Source organism: Rhagoletis pomonella, unplaced genomic scaffold (genome assembly GCF_013731165.1).
Source record: "Rhagoletis pomonella isolate Grant_MI unplaced genomic scaffold, Rhpom_1.0 Rhpom_scaffold_00003, whole genome shotgun sequence".
Taxonomy (NCBI): Eukaryota; Metazoa; Arthropoda; class Insecta; order Diptera; family Tephritidae; genus Rhagoletis; species Rhagoletis pomonella.
The window spans coordinates 86,351,161-86,372,250 of NW_023458557.1; the positions used below are offsets into that span (position 1 = coordinate 86,351,161).

The window sequence follows — 21,090 nt, forward strand, 5'->3', positions numbered from 1 at the left end:
CGTACAAAATAACACAGGTAAAGTCACTGCCCTGAAGCACACTCCCCATATATGTATGTACATTTCTGGTACATGTGAGGCAAAAATGGTTTTCTACAAACGCAGAAAATGTAAACTTTCTGTCTTTGTTGTCACTATCGGAGCAGTGTTGCCGTTGTGCGACTAAAGGGGCAATATGACCCTTTTTAAGTGCGAATATTCTTTGACCCGACTTTTTGAAAATTCTGATTTTTTGACCCTTTCCCAAAATTATGTGCGACTTTTGCCCCTTTTCAGAGATTTTTATAGGAAATGGTAGTAGAACCATGTTATTACAAAATTTTTCCTCCTGCAAGTACGAAAAAATGGATCACTTAAAACTTTTAAAGGAAATGCAACTCTTCTCCTTGCAGCAACTCGATTTCTGTGTTTTGTTCAAAGCTTGTCACACTATTTTCTTTTTTAATTCAATAACGCAACGTTCTAGCAGAGAAAAGGCTTTACATGTAAATGTCATTTTGACCTTAGATCTCAGATTTATTCTTTTACTAGTAAAGAAAAGAAAACATATTATGGTGACCCTTTTTTTCGTCAATGACCCATTTTTTGCGACTTTCTGAAAATTCTCAACGGCAACACTGTATCGGAGTACTCTTCGCTACACTGTACGAAAATACATGAACGTGCGGTGCCGAGTGTGAAAAGCTGAGTTCCAAAAGTATTAATTTTTTTTTTGTTTTCAGTATCCATGTATCAATCTGAAAAAAAAAAACAAACAAGTTGCAGTAAAAATGCATATTTTTCAATGAATTTGTGATTATTTTTTTGCTTTTCTTCTAATCAATTCAATTTAAATCTCACATTTTTATATGTAATTCTTATTATTCTGAAAAATCACATTTCAAGGTCACTATTTAATATTCGTTTTTAATACATTTAGAAAACACAATTTGAGAGTTTACAACATGTTATATACTGTCGTATAGTTGAATGTCGTAAACATTAAATGGCTAAAAATATATGAGCCGTATTATGAATTTTTACAGAGTTAAATAAAAGTTGGTTGTAGTTTCAAGTCTCCTAAACATTTATTTAAGCTTTTACTGTTTACATCATACAACAATACGACAGTATACAATACCTTGTGAACTCCCTAATAGTTATTAGACAATAAAATTGTTGAACATGATATTTATGTCCATTTATTACCTACGAATTTATGTTGTCTTTATTTCCTTACAATCTGTTTAAATTTCAGCCCACATCGTGACTAAAACAAGAAAAACTATTTTACGCATTCATTTAATCTGTATAGTAGAAACAATTCTCTCTAGGCATGGGTAACACTGCGCTGCGCGGCGCAATTACGGTAACACCGTAGCCGGAGTTGCCGTGCCGACACCAGTATATGGAAAGCGCCAGCGCCATTAACACCAAGCAACACATGAGGCACCAACACAATTCGGCCTTGAAAATTTACACGTACTTTGTTTTTGCTTTTGAGCGTTGAGAACGCAAATTTAAAGCTTTTACTCAAGAATGATGAGAATATCGTGCCATTTACTACATTCCTATCAATTAAATTTGGTTGGCGGTACAAGCATTGCTCAGCGCCGAAAATTATAGAAATAATAGACATGACACCACTGTATGGTGTACTACACTGTATGACGATGGGTACTGTAGTGACACTCAGATGGCACCGCCCTGCAAAAATCGCGACTACTCCATGCATGCGTGTGAAGAGTACTCCCTAAGGACCAAAGAGTACTCCAAAATTAACCACAATTCATATAAAAAATATGGTCCCAATAACATTGCGATGTCCTAGGGCAGGACCATATACTCCATCCCTGCATTACATCAGAGTAGCACAAAACTACTCCAACATATTAACAATGGCATTGTTGTTATATTTTTTCGTTTGTACATGCTTTTGTTCTTCACTTCTCAAATGCTTTTTCGAAATTAATAAAAACCAAGACAAAAATTAAAAATTACATGTTGCCTCTGACGGCATTCGAACCCGAACATGCTGGGAGCTAAGAACTAACAGCGAGCATCTATACACGTTCAGCTACAGCCAGACATGCAAATGTGCTTTCAAATGCTCAACTTCAATCACGTTTCGTTAAAACACGAGCAGTGATCGGATAACAAACAATAAGCAGGCGCAAAGACACGAGTTGGTCCGCTACTGCATGACAGAGGAACACTTTTGTAAGTACTCCAATTTACCACAAATAGACTACATGGTCCAACGATTTTTGCAGGGCGTGTTCAATTCAGTACACTGCACTATTGCGCTGAGTTAGTGCGCTGACACCACAGGTGGCGCTGGCGTTATTAAGCCAGCGCCAAAAAAATTGCGCTATTACCCATGGCTAATTCTCTCTTTAGACGAAGGTTTTTAACGAAAAAATCATACTCCACATAAATACTACGGAAAAAGCACTGAACAAGTATAAGAGAAAACATTGGAAATGCATGCGAAAATGGAAAATTATTTTGTGGGGTTGGTGGGACCGTGCACATATTCACCCCCGGGGCCGGATTTTCTCCCGACGGCCCTGCCCCTACTTACTCCTTAATAAATTATCTTGTGACCTCACTCTGAAGCAGATATTAAGAACAATCATTTCTTTCAATATGATAAACAAGAGAACAGAAATTAATAATAAAACATATTTACGTAGTACAAATACAAAGTTTGTTAAAAAAAAAGTCATTCTTCAAAAAGTCATTCGTCTGTAAAGAATAGACAAAAGTATATACAAGTACAATAGCATTGCGAATAAGAGCTTGTTGCTATAAAAACTTTTTTGCCAACTCAAAAGTTTTCAGTAACTGATATTACTTCGAATCTATATCAAGCGGCGTTTTTCAATTATCCGAAATGAAGTGTGTTGTTTATTTATTAGCACTGACACTATGCGTCCTGTTTTTTGAACAAACTCTGGCCCAGTGCGCGAATGAACCACGTAAGTATACATTAAGAAAACGTTTGCATTGCAAAGTGATTCGTATGAATAGACTTGTAAATTTGTATTTTTTTTTTAGGGAACCCTATCTGTAGAGGACCAGAGGATATTGGTACGGGAGGTAGAGGATGCCGACCTGGTATAAGGTGGGCTTACGATTGGGGAAGTAGAACGTGCTTCAGATTCCGTTATCTTGGCTGTGAAGGTAATCGGAACCGTTGGTGTTCACTTAGAGAATGTCAGGACAATTGTGAACGGCGTCAATAGGATATTAAATATGAGTTTTATATTAAACTTGTGTATATACATATGTATAATCGCAAATATACATACATACATTTTTTTCTTTATGTACGCCAGAGTAATGTAATAAATATATGGTAAATTTGCAGAGGTAAACCTGTTTGAATCTTTATTTAATTTAATCTTTTCCTAAACTATGTATTTTTTAATAAACAGCCTCCCGATTATTTAAGTCTGAAGACTACAGTGAGAAATTATAAACACAAAATTCGCTTACCCATACCATACTATTCGCCATACCAAAACGGACGGGGTTCACACTTCATGTGTTTGGTTTGTTCCAAATTTTTAGGGTTGATGCATAAACATAAATAATAGAAAAATATGAAATTTGAGCTTGATTAATACGTTTTTAAAAACTTTACAGCACAAAAGCAAAAACAAATCGATTTAATAGTTTTCCAAATATCTCGAGAACGGGGCGAGGAAAAAATTTAAAAAAAAAATCACACATACACACATCGAAACACTCTAAGAAAACAAATATTTTTAAAGTTTTTTTTTGAAAAATTTTACACATAGAAATTTTTTGATAAAAAAAAAAATAGATTTGGAAATATGCCATCTCGAAAAAAAAAACAAACAAAAAATCGCAATGGTAGCTCTGAATATTGCGCTATATTTAGGTACAGTATTATGGGGTGCACAATACAATAATAATTTTGAATTATGCTTTTTTTCTTTACACCGAAGTTGAGTAAAATTGGTACACTACAAAATTAAAAATTTTTTGATTTTTTTTATAATTTATTTGAGTAAGCAGTTTTGTAGCCCATTAAATTTTAGTATAAGAAAGTGCAAGTTTTAAGCGATTACAAAACTGACGTTATTTTTTTTTTTTAATTTTCTTTGAAAACGGTTTTGCGCATTTTCTTCTATAAGAAAAAGTGCAAAAAGCCGTCAGCATAAAAAATATTAAAAATCAACGCAATTTTGCAGTTTTTGCCTAAAACTTGCATTTTATTATACTAAAATTTAACGTGTTAAAAGAATGCATACTCAAAAAATTCTAAAAAAAAATAAAAAATTTGTAAATTTGTAGTGTACCAATTTTACTCAACTTCGGTGTAAAAAAAAATCATATCTCAAATTATTGTAGAGTGCACCATAGAATACTATACTTAAATATTGCGCAATACTCAGAGCTACCATTGTAATTTTTTCAATTTTTTCACAACGTCCGGATATTTATATCCACGTATCCTCTGGGTAGCAACCAAACACCCGTTTGGGAGCGAGCTAACGTGAGAAGGCGTTAAACTGGGTTTGGGTCCCGCCACGGTAGAACCCCGCCCAATGAAAAAATCGAAAAAGCCTCGGATGAGACCCCCTTTTTCTGATGACGACCACGGCAAACGTATAAAGGACTATGATTTTAGGGTATGCACCTGGAATATCTGGACCCTTAATGGGGAAGGTGCTTCTGCCCGGCTGGTTGATGTCCTCGGGAAGACAAAGGCTGACATCACCGCCATCCAAGAAATGCGATGGACGGGGCAAGGAAAAATAAGCGTGAAGCTTTGCGACGTCTACTACAGTTGCCACGTAAAGGGGCGCAAATTCGGTGTTGGATTCGTGGTAGGAGAGAGACTCCGTCGCCGAGTAATGGCGTTCACACCGGTGGGCGAACGTCTAGCCACAATCCGCATCGAAGCTAGATTCTTCAACATCTCACTCATATGCGCCCATGCCCCGACGGAAGAGAAGGATGAGGCGTCCAAGGATCTCTTCTATGAGCGCTTGGAACGTACATATGAGCGCTGCCCCGACACGACGTCAAATCGTGCTTGGCGATTTTAATGCCAAGGTGGGCAAGGAAGGGATCTTTGGCGCCACTGTCGGAAAACTCAGCCTCCACGACGAAACGTCCGATAACGGACTGAGGCTGATCGACTTCGCCGGGGCGCGAAACATGGTAATATGTAGTACTAGGTTCCAGCATAAGAACATCCACCAAGCTACATGGCTGTCTCCAGATCGAAAAACGAGAAACCAAATCGATCATGTTGTAATAGACGGAAGGCATGTTTCAAGCGTTTTAGACGTACGTACACTCCGAAAGCAAAACTTCGACTCGGACCACTATCTTGTTGTAGCCAAGGTACGCACCCGCCTCTGTGCAGCAAAAAATGTGCGCCCAACAATGCAAGGAAAGCTTAACGTCGAAAAGCTGCAATCACAACAGACGGCCAATTTATTCGCTACTCGACTCACACACCAGCTCTCTGAGAGCACTCTTCAACAATCCGACATACGCGAGCAGTGGAACCACATTCGATCATTAAGTACCGCCGCCGAAGAAGTAGTTGGATTTCAGCGAGCCCGAAAGAACAACTGGTACGATGAGGAATGTCAAGAAGCCGCAGAGAAAAAAGATGCTGTCTACAGGGCCACGCTGCGATCGGGTGCAACGCGAGCCATGTGGGACCGTTATAGGGAACTGAAGAAGGAAGCGAGACGTATTTGCCGCAAAAAGAAGAGAGAGGCCGAAATACGTGAGTGCGAAAAGCTTGAGATGTTGGCCGACAGGAAGAACGCCCGAAAATTCTACCAGAGGGTTAGACGACTTAGGAAAGGTTTCAAGACCGGGGCGAACTCCTGTAAGAACAACAATGGCGACCTAGTGACCGATGTCCAGAATATAATTAAATTGTGGAAGGAACACTTTTACAACCTACTGAATGGCAGCAGCGCTGAAAGTAGTGAAGAAGACGAACCCGAGTCCTCAGTCGATGATGATGGAGTAGCTGCTGGAGCTGACGGCCTGTCAGCCGAGCTATTCAAGCACGGCGGCGAGGAGCTGATAAGGTGCATGCATCAGCTCGTATGCAGAATATGGTCAGATGAACGCATGCCCGACGACTGGAATTTAAGTGTGCTCTGCCCAATTCACAAGAAAGGCGACCCCGCCATACGCGCCAACTACCGCGGAATCAGCCTTCTAAGCATAGGTTATAAGGTCTTATCGAGTGTATTGTGCGAAAGACTGAAGCCCACCGTCAACGAGCTGATTGGACCTTATCAGTGTGGCTTAAGGCCTGGAAAATCCACCATAGATCAGGTATTCACAATACGCCAAATCTTGGAAAAGACCCGCGAGAATAGGATCGACACACACCATCTATTTGTCGATTTCAAAGCCGCTTTCGACAGCACTAAGAGAAGTTGCCTTTATGCCGCGATGTCTGAATTTGGTATCCCCGCGAAACTAATACGGCTGTGTAAAATGACGTTGAGCAATACCACCAGCTCCGTCAGAATAGGGAAGGACCTCTCCGAACCGTTTGATACCAAACGAGGTTTCAGACAAGGGGACTCCCTTTCGTGTGATTTCTTTAATCTGATGTTGGAGAAGATAATAAGAGCCGCAGAACTGAACCGCTCAGATACAATACTTTACCAGAGCGTACAATTGCTGGCGTATGCCGACGACATCGATATTATCGGTAAAAACAAGGGCTACGTCTATTCTGCCTTCTCGGTATTGAATAGAGAAGCAAAGCGAATGGGTCTGGTGGTGAACGAGGACAAAACGAAGTATCTCCTGTCATCACACAAACAGGCAGATCATACGCATCTTGGCACCCACGTCACTGTTGACAGTTACAAGTTTGAAAAAGTAGACGACTTCGTTTATTTGGGAACCAGCATTAACACCAATAATAATGTCAGCCTTGAAATCCAACGGAGAATCACTCTTGCCAACAAGTGCTACTTTTGGCTGAGTAGGCAATTGAGAAGTAAAGTCCTCTCTCATCGTACAAAGATCACACTCTATAAGTCACTCATCATGCCTGTGCTGGTGTATGGCGCGGAGGCATGGACAATCAAAGCATCTGATGAGGCGGCTCTACGGACCTTTACGCGTTGGTGATGGTGAATATCGCAGACGATTTAACGATGAGCTGTATGAGCTTTACAACGATATCGGCATAGTGCAGCGAATTAAAATTCAGCGGCTCCACTGGCCTGGCCATGTCGTTCGAATGGACAAAAACGCTCCTGCTCTGGAAATATTCAACGCGGGCCGCGATGCTGGTAACAGAGGAAGAGGAACGCCTCCTCTGCGTTGGAAAGACCAGGTGGAGAAGGACTTGGCTTCACTTGGCATTTCCAATTGGCGTCAGTTAGCACAGAAGAGAAATGACTGGCGTGCTGTTTTGGACTCGGCCAAAATCGCTTAGGCGGTTACAGCGCAAATAAAAAAGAAGAAGAAGATGTACAGCAGCAATTAATTTGATTTAAAGAAATGGCGTGTCGTCCATTTTCTCTGTAGCGTATGTTGTGCATATTTTTAGGCGCAGTATTTAACTTCTACTGGCGGGGCGACATCTACCTCTAGAGCTTTTCTAATTGTATGTCTTTGATATGATACCTACGACGAAGGTGATATCTAGAGTAAATAGGTTTGCCATAAATACTTTTGCTACATTTATAGTATAAATGGTGATCTGTAAGTAAATGATATGATGATAAAAGCGTTGTAAAATAATAAAAATCTAGCTATCAAGCTGGAAAATACATATTTGTATATATGAACATTAGACCGTACTACCTTAAAAGCAAACACAACAAAGTTCGTCGTACATCTAAAATATTTTTGCAAGGCAATTGAGTCATTTCAAATAAAGTGCTATTTTTTGACTCCCCTTTTTAAATTAATTATGGTGGTAAAAACGAAAAACCAAAAACAGCATTATACGATCCAAATAATGAACCACCAAGAACTTGTTTTTGTTATTGTAAGCTGTTTTGTTTTCCTTTGCGAACGGTATTTCCTTTATATATATTACCTGCCCCATATTAAAATATTTGTCCTCGCTCAGGGTATTCGATAATCAAAATGAAAAAAAATTGAAACAAAGAAGGAATGAAAAAAGGTGTAAATGTATGTGTAATGTAAGGTAGTCATACCTTATCTTTTATATCATTGGTCTATTTTTGCCTGAAAAATTGTATCAGCATAAGTGTGGAGAAGTTACTGATCGAATGACACAAGAAATAAGTAAATTTATCATTGCACCGTGGTAGGTTAGGTTAGGTAAGGTGGCAGCTCCGTGTAACCGTAGCTCACTTAGACAATGTGAGATTGTCCTTTGTGATACCACAATTTTGAACGGCACCCTAAACTTTATCGATAAAACGCTCCGAGCTGATTATGTATTTACGAATTCGGCTAATATCAATGCCCCAGAGCTTCTCGGGGTTATTTAGAAAGTGAGCGCAAAGCACTTCAGCCTTAGCCTCGCAAACGCTGGGCACCAAAGAAGGTAATGTTGAGGTAATTCCACCTTGTCCTTTTCCAGGCAATTGCGACATAAGGGATCCGGTAGAATTTTCAGTCTCCCGTTTAGTGACCCGTTGAAACCCCCACCAGAAGTGAGAGATGTGGTTTTGTCAGTGTGAACAGTACCCTCGATCGCCCCCGGTCCACCCTCTGCCAAAACGACTTTACGATCGCGCATGTCGTGGTTTTCGCCCAGCTCTCGCTGAGATGACAAGAGGCAAATCTATCCAAGAGTGTACCACAAGCGGGCAATGGCCCCCCCAGCTGCTCTTTATCCGGTGATAACGTTTTTTGAGTACCCTGTCCCGGCCAGCTCGTCAGCCACACAGTTCCCCTCAATGTTGCTGTGACCCGGAACCCAAATAAGCCTAATGCAGAACTATTCCGACGCGACCGAAAGAGAGAGCATACATTACTTAAGCAAGTTAGAGCGCCCCTCCAACGAACTTAAGGCCCTGATAACCGCTTGGCTTTCAGAATATACGCTCACTTCCCTGACTGTTATAACGCTCCTTAGCAGTGAATCCACCGCCTCCTTGATAGCAGCTACTTCCGCCTGGAAGTTCGGGAGCTTGAATTTATTTAGTGCTGATGGTAAGCTCTGGACAGAAGACCCCATCACAAACTCTACCGTCCAGTTTAGATCCATCCGTAAAGACGTTCACCGCACCCCTCCTCCAGTATTCCCGCCCGGCCCACTCCTCCCTTGGGGGAAAGTGGACAGAGAAGGAGCTCTTAGGAGGCATATCGGTGGCACAGTAATCCGTACGATCAGGGATGAAATCGAAGCCATCAAGGACTCCAGAGTGTCCAGTCTCTAAGTTGGTCAACCAATCGGTTTCCCTGAGTCTAATGGCCGTTCGCCACGCTACAATTCTGCCTGCAGCGTCGACAGGCACCACGTTCAGCATTACGTTCAGTGCTAATGAGGGGGTGGTCCGCGGTGTCCCACTAATACCAATTAATGCAGCCCGTTGTACGCGTCCAGCTGCCTGCTAGTGTAGCCTATTCCAGTGAGTTCCCCCAGACTATGGCGCCATAAAACATAATTGGCTTGACTACGGTCTTGTAGAGGCAATAGACAGCTTTAGGCGAGATACCCCATCTCTTGCCTATAGCTCCCTTACTGCAATATAAGGCCACTGATGCCTTCCTTGCCCATTCCTTGATATTTGGCCTCCACGACAACTTCCTGACTGGGAGCAATCCAAAGTACTTGACGCTGTAAGACAGCTGTAAGCGAAGACCTCCAACTGAACAGGCGCTGCCCCAGACGGCCATGACAGTTCTATCATGCAGCAAGTTTTCGATGAGTCTTATGACACTGACCTCAACTCCAAGCTTATTTTGTAACTTAACAATTGCGTCTGGCATAACATTATTAAAAAGCCCTCTCGATATCGAGGAAGGCTCCTATTCCTTCCTAAGGCTTCCTCTATCCATCTCATAATTGTATGCAGAGCACTATCTACCGACTTTCCTTTACAAAAAGCATGATGAGCTCTAGACAGACGATCTCGAGGAACCATACTCCTTATGTGCATGTCTACCAACCTCTCCAGCGTCTTCAGCAGAAACGATGCGAGACTGGTCGTCCTGAAGTCTTCGGGGGCAACATGAGAGCTCCTTCCAGCCTTCAGGATGATCACCACCTTGACGACCTTCCGACTCTTGGGAATGTACCCGTATCTAACACCGCTCGCGTAGAGTTGGGCCAACCAACGGCACGAGATCTCCGCAGCCTTTTGCAGCTGCGCAGGTATGATGCCATCGGGTCCTGAAGATTTGAAGGGTTTAAACGAATTAATCGCCCACGCCAGGTGGTAGTCATTCAGGAGGTCAAAAAGATCAGCGCAGTCACGGCGCACTTCCCTTAAGAGGATTTCCTCCGGGGAAGGATTGGAAGGAAAGTTAGTATCCAGAAGCAAGTTAAGTGACTCTTCGCTACTCATAGTTCAGTGTCCTGCCTCATACCTCAAGTAACCCAGCGGAGCGGGACTCCTAGCGAGAATAAGCCTAAATCTAGAGGATTAATGTCACCTTTCAAAGTTTTCGTAGAAAGACACCCATAAAATATTTTTTGCCTTTCTTATATCGGACTTGTAGATTCCTAGTCCAACGTTATATAGTTCCCAATCAGAAGACAACTTACTCCTCCTATTAAAAAGTCGTCTGCTCGACGCCCTTAACTTAGGGAGTTCCACAGTCCACAAAAGGGGTTTCCCTCTGCCTTTCTGGAATCTCAGCGGACATGCGCTTTCAAGAGCATCTCTGCACGTAGAGCTGAAAACTTCGACAAGCTCCTATAGCGAGTCCACCGACTGCACAGAACTTAGCTCTGGTGCATCAGGAAGCACTCGGCGAAGATTTCTGCTATACAGATCCCAGTTGGTGCTCTTCAGGTTTCTGCAGGGCTTGCTAGGAGGACGCGTTTCGTCTAAAGATAATTGAATACACCTGTGATCCGAAAAGGAGTATTCGCTCAGAACTCTCCAACCCGAGATCAAAGGTGATGTCTCAGATGAAGCCAGTGTAAGGGAAAGAACCCCTTCCCTGGCAGCAGTTATAAACAAATATATAAACTTTCACTCGTCATCGTCATCATATTTTCATTGCTGAAATTATGCAAAATAAAGGATTTTAGTTCACCTATGATAAGCATGCAGGCAATACCTGTTCGCCGCTATCAGCTTTTAGTAACTTGTTCTAATTGCAGAGATAACGCTACTGCTCAGCTATGGCTCATGGATCAGAACAACGTCAGCCCCACCTTACTCAAGGTGGAGCAAAAGATTGGCGGATGCCGCATAGCCCCCATCGAACAGCCTCACGAGACTGAAGACGGAGCCCCCGGCAGAGCAGCCGCCGCCAATACTCTCAGCATCCGATGGAGCCGAGTCTCCCTTCCTTCCTTCCTCCGATACTGCCGGAGGGTGGGGATCATCAGCTTTGGCTTCAGTCGGTAGGATCCGTAGGAGCACCTTCTCGAAGCCATAGTATACGACCCCCTTGGTATCACTGAGAGCACCGAGGTACTCTGCAGATAACCCTCCAGTTGTGCGTCGGGAGGGATGGGCAGTACCGGAGTATTCTTTCGATCTCCCCTGGAGAGGTAAGCTCCGTAGGTGTCCATACCCGAGCTAAAGGACGAATCGGAATATCCGCTTTGTCTACGGCCCCTAGCTTGGAACACTTCCATACCTCCCCCACCAGGGAGACTGCCTCCTTGTATAACGCTGCCGACCGCTTCGTCGGCGCACCTCGTGAGCTCTCTCACACCTATGCGGTGGCCCTGGGTTTTCCCTGACCACCCTCATAAATACCGCCGACATGGCAGCCGCCACAGGCTTCCAATCTTCGTGAGTGATATCGCCGTCCTCTCTGCCACAGTCCATGCCCCCTAGTTCTACAGATCCAGCTAGTTTAGCGATTTCGCTAAAGGTAGGAGCCGGCCCCGTGCGCTGTTTTTTAATGACAGTGATTTCCCCTCCAGCGAACTTCGTATTAGATAGCGTCGAATTCATGCTACCAGCTGCCTTCCCCTGTGCAGCTACCGCAGACTCTGCATCTCTGCGCACTTTTTTAGGCCACTCAATCGTTCGAGCATGCTGCTCAGTTATCTGATCAGTACACTGACCGCCGTAGCGCTCTAAAATTTTGGTGGCCTTGCGAGGGTCTGAATTTGCCTTTCCTGAGGTACCCTATCGGAGGTCCTCGAAGCTCCGGAGGCCTGTGGCGAGAGAACCCTGCTAGTATTAGCAGTTACGCCACGCACTACTCCGCTCGATACAACCTAGCCGATGGAGCTGGCCTCGCCGTCCACTACGGCGCGCCCATGCCGCAGCAAGGCCACCGCTACTCCCTGAAACGGCCCGGTGCCAGGGAGGCGCCGTTATAATACAGCCGGTCTGGTAAACCCCCTAGCTGAAAACCCTCCACTGGGCACGGTGTCGCTTAACAGGTTCGGTAACTCTTAACGGGTTCGGTAGTTCTTGGTCATCATTCAAGAGCAGCCTGAACCAGAGGAATTCAGTGCACTCGCCCAATATCCGGAGATAGAGACACGAATGCACTGCCACCCTCTGATAAGGACTGATCATGATCCGACTAAGCACCCGGAGTTCTGTACCGCTTTTTGGACTAAATCTGACTACTTCCGACTTTTTCTGACTATTTATGGGAGATAAAGAACGCAACTAAAGTAACAAATATCTCAAAGTAAACAACTGAAATAATTCCTACCTACTCCTTCTTTAAGTATCTGCTGACCCCACTCTAAAGCTGTTATTGAGATCAGTCATTTGTTTCAATATGATTAACAAAAGAAATGAAATTAATAATAAATAAAACACATTTACGTTATCTAAAAATCAGAGTTTGTTTAAAAAAAATTCGTGCCTCAAGATATATAAAATAGCGGATAAAGCAGTAATTATATGTACGATTTTTGTGCTATAAAGGCCTCTTTGCCAGTTCGAAAATTTTCAGTAACTGATAATACTTCGATTCTATATCAAGCGGCGTTTTACAAACCTTCAAAATGAAGTTAGCTATTTACTTAGTAGCACTAGTACTCTGTTTTCTGTTCTTCGAACAAACTTTGGCCCAGTGCCGGCGTGCACCACGTAAGTGCAATGAAAACATGTTTAGTGACAAGCGATTCGTATAATGAATAGACTTGAAAATATGTATGTATAAATATATATTCACAGGGAACCCTAGCTGCAGTGGGCGACGGGATAGGGGAAGGAGAGGTATACGATGCCGACGTGCTACGAGGTGGTACTACAATCCGGCAACTAGAACTTGCAACAGATTCCGTTATAATGGTTGTCGTGGCAACGACAATCGTTGGTGTTCACGTGCAGCGTGTCAACAAAGATGTGTACCACGTGGTTAGGATATTAGAGACGAGTTTTACATTAAACTTATGTATGTATTTATGCACGAACATGTGTCTTCTTCATATCCACCAGAGTAATAGAATAAATATATATGTACTATATATAGGTACCCCAGTGGGCTTCTCTACACCAAATATTGAAAAATGAATGATGAAAAATCCTGGAATTTTTCCATATGAAAATTTATCATTGGTTTTATTTCAAAATTTTTGATTATTTTAAATCTTAATCCAACACATTTGGATATACAACATTTTTTGTTTTTCCATCTTGGGTATGAGTAAATAAATAGTTTGGAATGCCAACTGGGTGGTGCCACGCCCCGTTTTCCGAATTCGGTGAAACTTAACACAAACCATCTGCATAATAGCCCGACTATGCCGTATAGATTTGGTTGAATTCGGTGAAGCTGTTCTCAAGTTATAAGCTCACACCAAAAACGCGTACTTTTTTTTATTATACATAAGATACATATGCCACGCCCCCTTTTCCAAACTCCACATAAACTATCTGCATGATAGCCCGAATATGCCGCATAAATTTGGTTGAATTCGGTGAAGCCGTTCTCAAGTTATGAGGTCACACCAAAAACGTGCACTAATTTTTATATATAAGATGTAGTTTGCAGAAATAAACCTATTTCAAACTTTATCTAATTTGATCCTTTCCTAAACTGTTTTTTAACAAACCGCCTCCCGATTAGGAATTTCTGGGAACACTCTATCTAATGTAGTATACATATATTTCAAAGAATTACTCGACAACATGATGAATTGCCGAAACGAGTAATTAGCGTTCTGATAATTTTCCAACACTATGAAAACTAACTAAATACAATAGCCAGCGATCTGCAATAAAGTAGCACAGTTGTCAAAGTAAAAAGTCGGGTATCCTTAAAAAATTGTCCTGTGACCTCACTCTGAAACTGCAATTAGGAACAACTAGTCAACCCGCATGGCGTCAAAATGGCCAAAATTTAATTTCAAAAGCTTAAAAAATATTCCAAATGTTAGTCATAGTTATAAGAGATCCGAGTGCCAGTCTCGCATAGTGCATGTTTTTAAAATCGTCAAATTTGAAGTCACTCTATACCGATGAAAAAAGTTATTAATTGAAAAAAATAAAATAAAAGTTTATCACACATCTAAAGGCTAAGGTCTTTAATTTGACCTCTCATTTTTGAAATTCCTTTTCAAAAGAATTTCAACAAACTAATTTGAATTTGATTGTTCGAACAAATAGCAACCCTCCTAAATAAAGATCAGGAATAAAGCCTTTTCAAACCCATTTCGCTTGATACCCATCTTTTAATAATCCATCAAGGTTATTGAATAATTGGAATGTAACTTTTTAAACAACACTCTTCAAATATTCCAAACGTCAAACTCAATATTTCTTAACATTCTTTCGTTTGATAACGATATTTGTATATTTCATATATGCACGTTTTCTTTTAGTTAATTAAGATAGACCGTTGAAAGATGGCAGCCCTCTTCAAAAGTATTTTCCAGCTTAATCCTTGTTAACTCTCCATCGCTGGTAACTCCGCTAAATACAGTTTAGCAAAAAAAATTTCACAACATTCATTTAGCTCATTAAATAATTTGATTTTAACTTTTTAAACAGGTGGCAACCCTCTTCCAATACCTGGAAAATATTCTTAGCGTTCAAACTAAAGATTTCTTAACACTCCTTCGTTTGGCATCTATATATTGATATTTTATATAACTTGTGTATAAATAAGTAAACTAAATTGGACATTTCAAGCAGCTGGCAAACCCTCTTTAAAATATTTTCAAACTACTAATTTCTGAAACCTCTTTCGTGTGACACCCATATGGTGGTACGTATTTTTCTTATATATTCGTAATATGACTGTCTAACCAGATGGCAACCCTCCTATAGTTCAGCTAAGAAACAAAACTTTTCAGAACCATTTCGATTAAAACCCATTTTGTAATAATTTAGTTATTTTGCTAAGTAATTTTAATATAATTATTTTAATAATCTGAATATAATTTTTTAAAAGGTGGCAACTCTTCTCAAAAAAGTCAAATCTTATTGCACATACAGTCCATGGCTTTTAGTTTTACAACTCATTTAATAATTAAATAATTTGAGTTTAATTGTTCAACAGGTGGCAACTCTTTTCGAAAAACTAAAACCAGTTTGCACATCTACAGACCAAGCTCTTTAATTTGACATCTCGTTTTTGAAAATCTGGCAAACGGTACAGATCTTTTGTTCAACACAAAATATTCCTTCGCGTATTATATATGCAAATAGATTATATATATAGATATAGGTATATATAATTTCTTTCAATAGGTGAAACAAAAGAAAAGAAATTAATAATAAAACACATGTAGTACAAAGTCAGTCTGCAAACAACAGAAGACAAAAGCATATACAAGTAGAATAGCAAATGAAGCCAGCATGGCGTGCAAGATCTTATGGCTATAAAAGCTTCTTTGCCGACTGAAAAGTTATCAGTAACTGAAATTACTTCGATTCTATACCAAGTGACACTTTTAAATCATTCAAAATGAAGTGCGTTGTTTACTTATTAGCACTGACACTCGCTTTTCTGTTTTTTGAACAAACTCTGGCCCAGTGCCCGAATGCACCACGTAAGTATAATGCAAACATTTTCATTGAAAATTGTTTCGTAATGAGTATAATTGTAATATTTTTTTTTTTTATAGGGATCCGTAGCTGTAGAGCTGCAGTGGATAGCGGTAGTGGAGGTCCAGGATGCATACCTGGTGTAAGGTGGTACTACAACCGGCAAAGTAGAAGTTGCATCAGCTTCCGTTATATTGGCTGTGGTGGCAATGCGAACCGTTACTGTTCACTTGCAGCCTGTCAAAAAAGATGTGTACCACGTCCATAGGACTATTAGTGGCGAGTTATGTATTGAACTTGTTTTTACAAGTATATTCGCATATATAGATAAATACATGTTCTTGTTTATATACACCAGAATAGTGAAAGATATAATCAGTTTGCAGAAATAAACCCGTTTGAATCTTTATTTAATTTAATACTTTCCTAAACTGCTTGTTAACAATTAGCCTACTGACTATTTACTGACTGAAGACTACAGTGAAAAATCATAAGCACCAAACGCCTAATCTTTGCCGAAAATATTTGGGTAAGATTTAATCGGTTTCGACCAATTGATAGCTGAGCAAAAAGTAGCTGTCTTGGTAACTACGCAGATATTTTAGCAGCCTAGTCTTAAGTCACTATTGAAGTTTGTAGCACCTTTTCTAAATCCCAGATATTACCCTTAAGTTGAATAGGTGTTGTACAACTGTAGCATCGTGATGTGAAATATAGGATGTGGATCTGCATTATTCGCCGACTATTATACCGCTTGCAGCATTGATATCCTTTACGAGTTTTCCACTCTATCTGTAGTCTTCAAACCTACTTATAACTTTGGATGGAACCTAGATCTAGCACTTCTCATGAATGCCAAATGTGACCAACCGTACTTCTTTCGGAAATACAGTACTTCTTTTTACGCTCTTGTACTTCGTACTTCGAAGTACAGCCAAATGTACTTCTTTGCGATATTTTTTACTTCAGGAGCGAGATTCTGTAACTAGTGAGCGACAATTTTCAGAACGCTATCGCACTTTTTGACGCATGATATAAATGTTTTCGCGTCAAAAGTGTAAAAGCGATTCGAAAATTGCCGCTAACTGGTTACAGAATCTCCCCCCCAGGTCCTATACTACTCCGATCTTCTGGGTGATCGCCACATGGCCGGAAAAGGCTCTAATGTTTCGCCTATGGATTTTAGGCCTATCAGTCTCTTCGTTTTTGCTACAAACGCTTTTGCTAAAAGCGCTATATGGACTGATAGACCTGTACATAAGAAACGCGATTCTTCGTGACTGTTTTTCAAGAGCTTAATATGTCTATTGCAAGAAAAGGTCGGTGAAGGGGCATTCAAGAATGTCACTCCAAAGACAATAGTCAAGTATACTCATAATATAGGGGTTTAAACAAACCTAATAAGGTTTATCTACAGCTTACTTCGTGACAAAACTGTCGTGGCGGAGTGGGTGAGCGTCTGCACACAGTGCAGAGTCAATAGGAGCTCTGGACTGTGGTTGTAAATGACCTTCTAGAGTAACTGGAAAAAGTGAGCTGTCGGGTGATCGTCTATGTAGATGATGTGGAACTTTTGGTTTCTATACACCCTTTTCGATCTGGCTGGCTTAAGATTACCTGAACCAGGTAACTAGGTGGGCGATCAACGGCGGCTGTCGTGGAAGCCTAACATTGAGGAAAGGGTAGCAAAGGTGTCGGTTGCCTTGTACTGCTGCAGGGGAGCTATTGGTAAAATTAAAATTAAATCATTAGCTCTAGGGAACCAGATTTAAGCCTGTATTGTTTCAAGCAGCCCTTGTCTGGTGGAACTCACTAGAGAAGGCTACACTTGTAAAACAGAAATTAGCGGAGCATTAGGAACCACACCTACACTGGCGCTTAACATACGTACGTAAAACGGTCATGTGATTTTTGTAGTTTTTTTTAATGCATATGTATTTTATTAACTCTATCTATTGCCCACATTACTGAATTTGCCGGCAGTGTGCGCGAGTCACGAAAGCAGCAACAGTAGCATGCTGAAATGACTCGCTTATATATACACGAAATTTGGAAGTTTTTATCCAGACCTCCAATCGACATGTTTGATATATCGTTGAAAAGGTCTTGCAGAGTGTCTCCAGAAAATATATTCAAGCTTCGTAAACCATTAACCAGATTCTTAAAAATTAGGCTAAAGTGTTGCGAAACAAAAAATGTTTTTTTGCTTTTGCCGGTTTAAGGGGGCATGTGGGCACACCCAACATATGTATTTTCATATATTCCCGCCACTAGTTGGAAAGATATAGAGGTAAATGTGTTTTGGTTCGTGTCTCCACTACGAGAAGCTTTGGTATGTATGTGGCGTCTGTACGTACCATCATTTCATTTTTTTCAAACTTTCAGAAATTAAAGTACACAAAAAACTAAGAAGCTTTTGTTCCAGCATGCCTTGATTCGTATGCCTTTGAGGGCGTGGCTGCTGCCTGAAATTCGAAAAAAAGGCAATTTTTTTAACTACCACTGAGGCCGCACTACTCAGTCCATGTCATTGATAAGGATATCAGTAGAAGGGCCTTCAAACAAGCTATCCAACGCTATCTTTTGTGTTTATAAAATATAAATATTTATGTCATAACGTTATCGCCTGAAAACTAAAAATCGGGCTGCTGAAAATATACATTTCGGGCATTTTCTCAAAAACTGGTCAGTCAATTTTATTCTAAGTCTCCACAAATCTAGCCCAAAACATTAGGTTTTATCTGGTATGAAGCTTATATCTGAGAAAACTCTTGTTGTGGAGATATTGCTATTCAAATTGATAAAATGTCGCTCCAAAAAGTGTCAAATGGTTAAAAATTAACATATCCGTCTAATTTGGTTACTTTAAGATATAAAAATAACATACCCGGTTCCCCGAAAAAAATCGCCCATTCCCCGATTGCCACTTAAACCGAAATTCCCTGCAAATCGGTGTATTTCCCGCGAGTTGACAAGTTGAAGGATGCAGCTGTGCTAATCACTTCGTACATGCCTTGGAAACCACAATTTGTGCGTATCTTAGAAATTGTAACATTCTTCCCCATTTTAATTGCAGGTATGTACACAATATTTAACTATGCTACATGGGTTTATCACCCGCACTTAACCTACCTGGGAAGACGCGTACAATATTACCTACAGTTGTACATAAATATGTATGTATAAATGCATTTAGTTCACCCAATGTGCCGCTACTACTTACATACGTACATATGTACAAATTGCCACTGAGCAAAACTACTTGAAAAAAGAGCATTAGTTTAATAGCACGAGTGTAACATCGTACACGTGATAGAAGTAAAACTTCTTAAAAAAAGCACATGTGTGCGCCCCACACCCGGTAGAAATCTTAACAAAAATAAACTACGAGACTATCAGACGAATACAGTTGTTTATTGTATCCAAAGTTGGTACCAAGTTGATAAGTTTTTATCATTTCTCATAATTCTTTATTTTTAATTTTTTAATATAATAAAAATTTAATACAAAGGATATCGTCACTACACACGAATAAGGGCGCGATAGCGTTTTGGCGGCGAAAAAAGGCGCGTAAAAAATTTTTGCGAAAAAAGATGCTTATAAAATCTTCGGCGAAGTATGTTAAGAGTTTTTGATGCTAAAGTTTTTTTATGCGTCTTTTTTCGCCGTCAACTTTTGAGTTCGCGCCTTTATTCGTGTCTAGTGATGATATGATCATTCTTTTTCGCTTTATTCCGTATTCGAAAAATTATATGTTTCAATGGACTCATCGATTTGAATAGATAATTTAGATTTACATAGAAAGAGAAAATAAAACATTTGGATTATTGTTTGTATTTTCGTCGAATTTAAATTTGCTACCCCAAATTAATTGATGTGGCGATGTGATGGTGGCGGTATCGCAAAAATGGAGAGTGAAATTTTTTAAACTGAAAACGTTACATGAGTGAGAAGGAAGATATAGGTAGTATAGGGAAGAGGAAAAAAGAAATAAAGTGACGCATGACGGGTACGAGTACCTACCCTACATATGTACATATATATGTATTTTTGAATGCACGTATGTATGTATACATATATATATGTATACATATATCAAATAAAACACCTCTTTGAGGTAAAATTTTCGAGTGACGAAAGCTGAACTAGATACACAAAACTTATGATATCAATTTCGTTACGAAAATTATACGCATTTTTTAGCTGCCTTTAAAAGGTGCGTACAATCTTTTTTTATTTATTCGGAACGTTGCGAAATTCAGTCTACTGCTAGAAACACAAAATAAAAAACAGAACTTTTGCAACGATTCGTATAAACAAAAAAAGATTTTCCCTACGTTTCCAAGGCAGTTAAAAAATGCGTATAATTTTCGTCACGAAATTGATATCATAAATTTTGTGTCTCTAGTTCAGCTTTCGTCACTCGAAAATTTTACCTCAAAGAGGTGTTTTATTTGATATATGTATACATATATATATGTACACATACATACGTGCATTAAAAAATACATATATACATATGTAGGTACTCGTACCCGTCAGGCGTCACTTTATTTCTTTTTTCCTCTTCCCTATACTACCTATATCTTCCTTCTCACTCATGTAACGTTTTCAGTTTAAAAAATTTCACTCTCCATTTGTGCGATACCGCCACCTAAGAAGTTTCACTTCAAAAAGCACTGAACAAGTAAGTACTAATAGAGAGAAAACGTTGGAAATTCGTTCGAAAATGGAAAATTATTTTGTTGGCGTGGCAGAAAGGGTTGTCGTGGGCCCGGGAACATACATATTTACCCCCGAATTTCTCTCGGCGTGCCTGCCCCTACTTACTCCTTAATAAATTATCTTGTGGCGTCACTCTGTAACTGCTATTAAGAACAATCATTTAACTAAATATGGTAAACAAAAGAAAAGAAATTAATAATAAAACATGTGCAGTAGAAATACAGAGCTTCTTAAAAAAAGGAAATTCTTTAAAGAGTCAGTCGTCTGTAAACAATATAGACAAAAG

The 21,090-nt window shown here is 40.1% G+C and overlaps 1 protein-coding gene and 1 long non-coding RNA gene across 2 annotated transcripts; both read left to right on the top strand.

Moving 5' to 3' along the window:
* The first annotated feature begins 2,813 nt into the window (after nt 1–2,813).
* Nucleotides 2,814–3,359, top strand: LOC118735712. Its single transcript, XR_004992633.1, has 2 exons — nt 2,814–2,960; nt 3,040–3,359. It is a non-coding gene; the product is annotated as an uncharacterized LOC118735712 (long non-coding RNA).
* Nucleotides 3,360–15,935: 12,576 nt separating this feature from the next.
* On the top strand, nt 15,936–16,498 carry LOC118735711 (PI-actitoxin-Afv2b-like). The gene is made up of 2 exons (XM_036465631.1): nt 15,936–16,084; nt 16,160–16,498. The coding sequence occupies exons 1-2, from the start codon at nt 16,000–16,002 to the stop codon at nt 16,345–16,347; spliced, it is 273 nt and encodes a 90-aa protein (XP_036321524.1). The 5' UTR covers nt 15,936–15,999; the 3' UTR covers nt 16,348–16,498.
* Nucleotides 16,499–21,090: the final 4,592 nt, after the last annotated feature.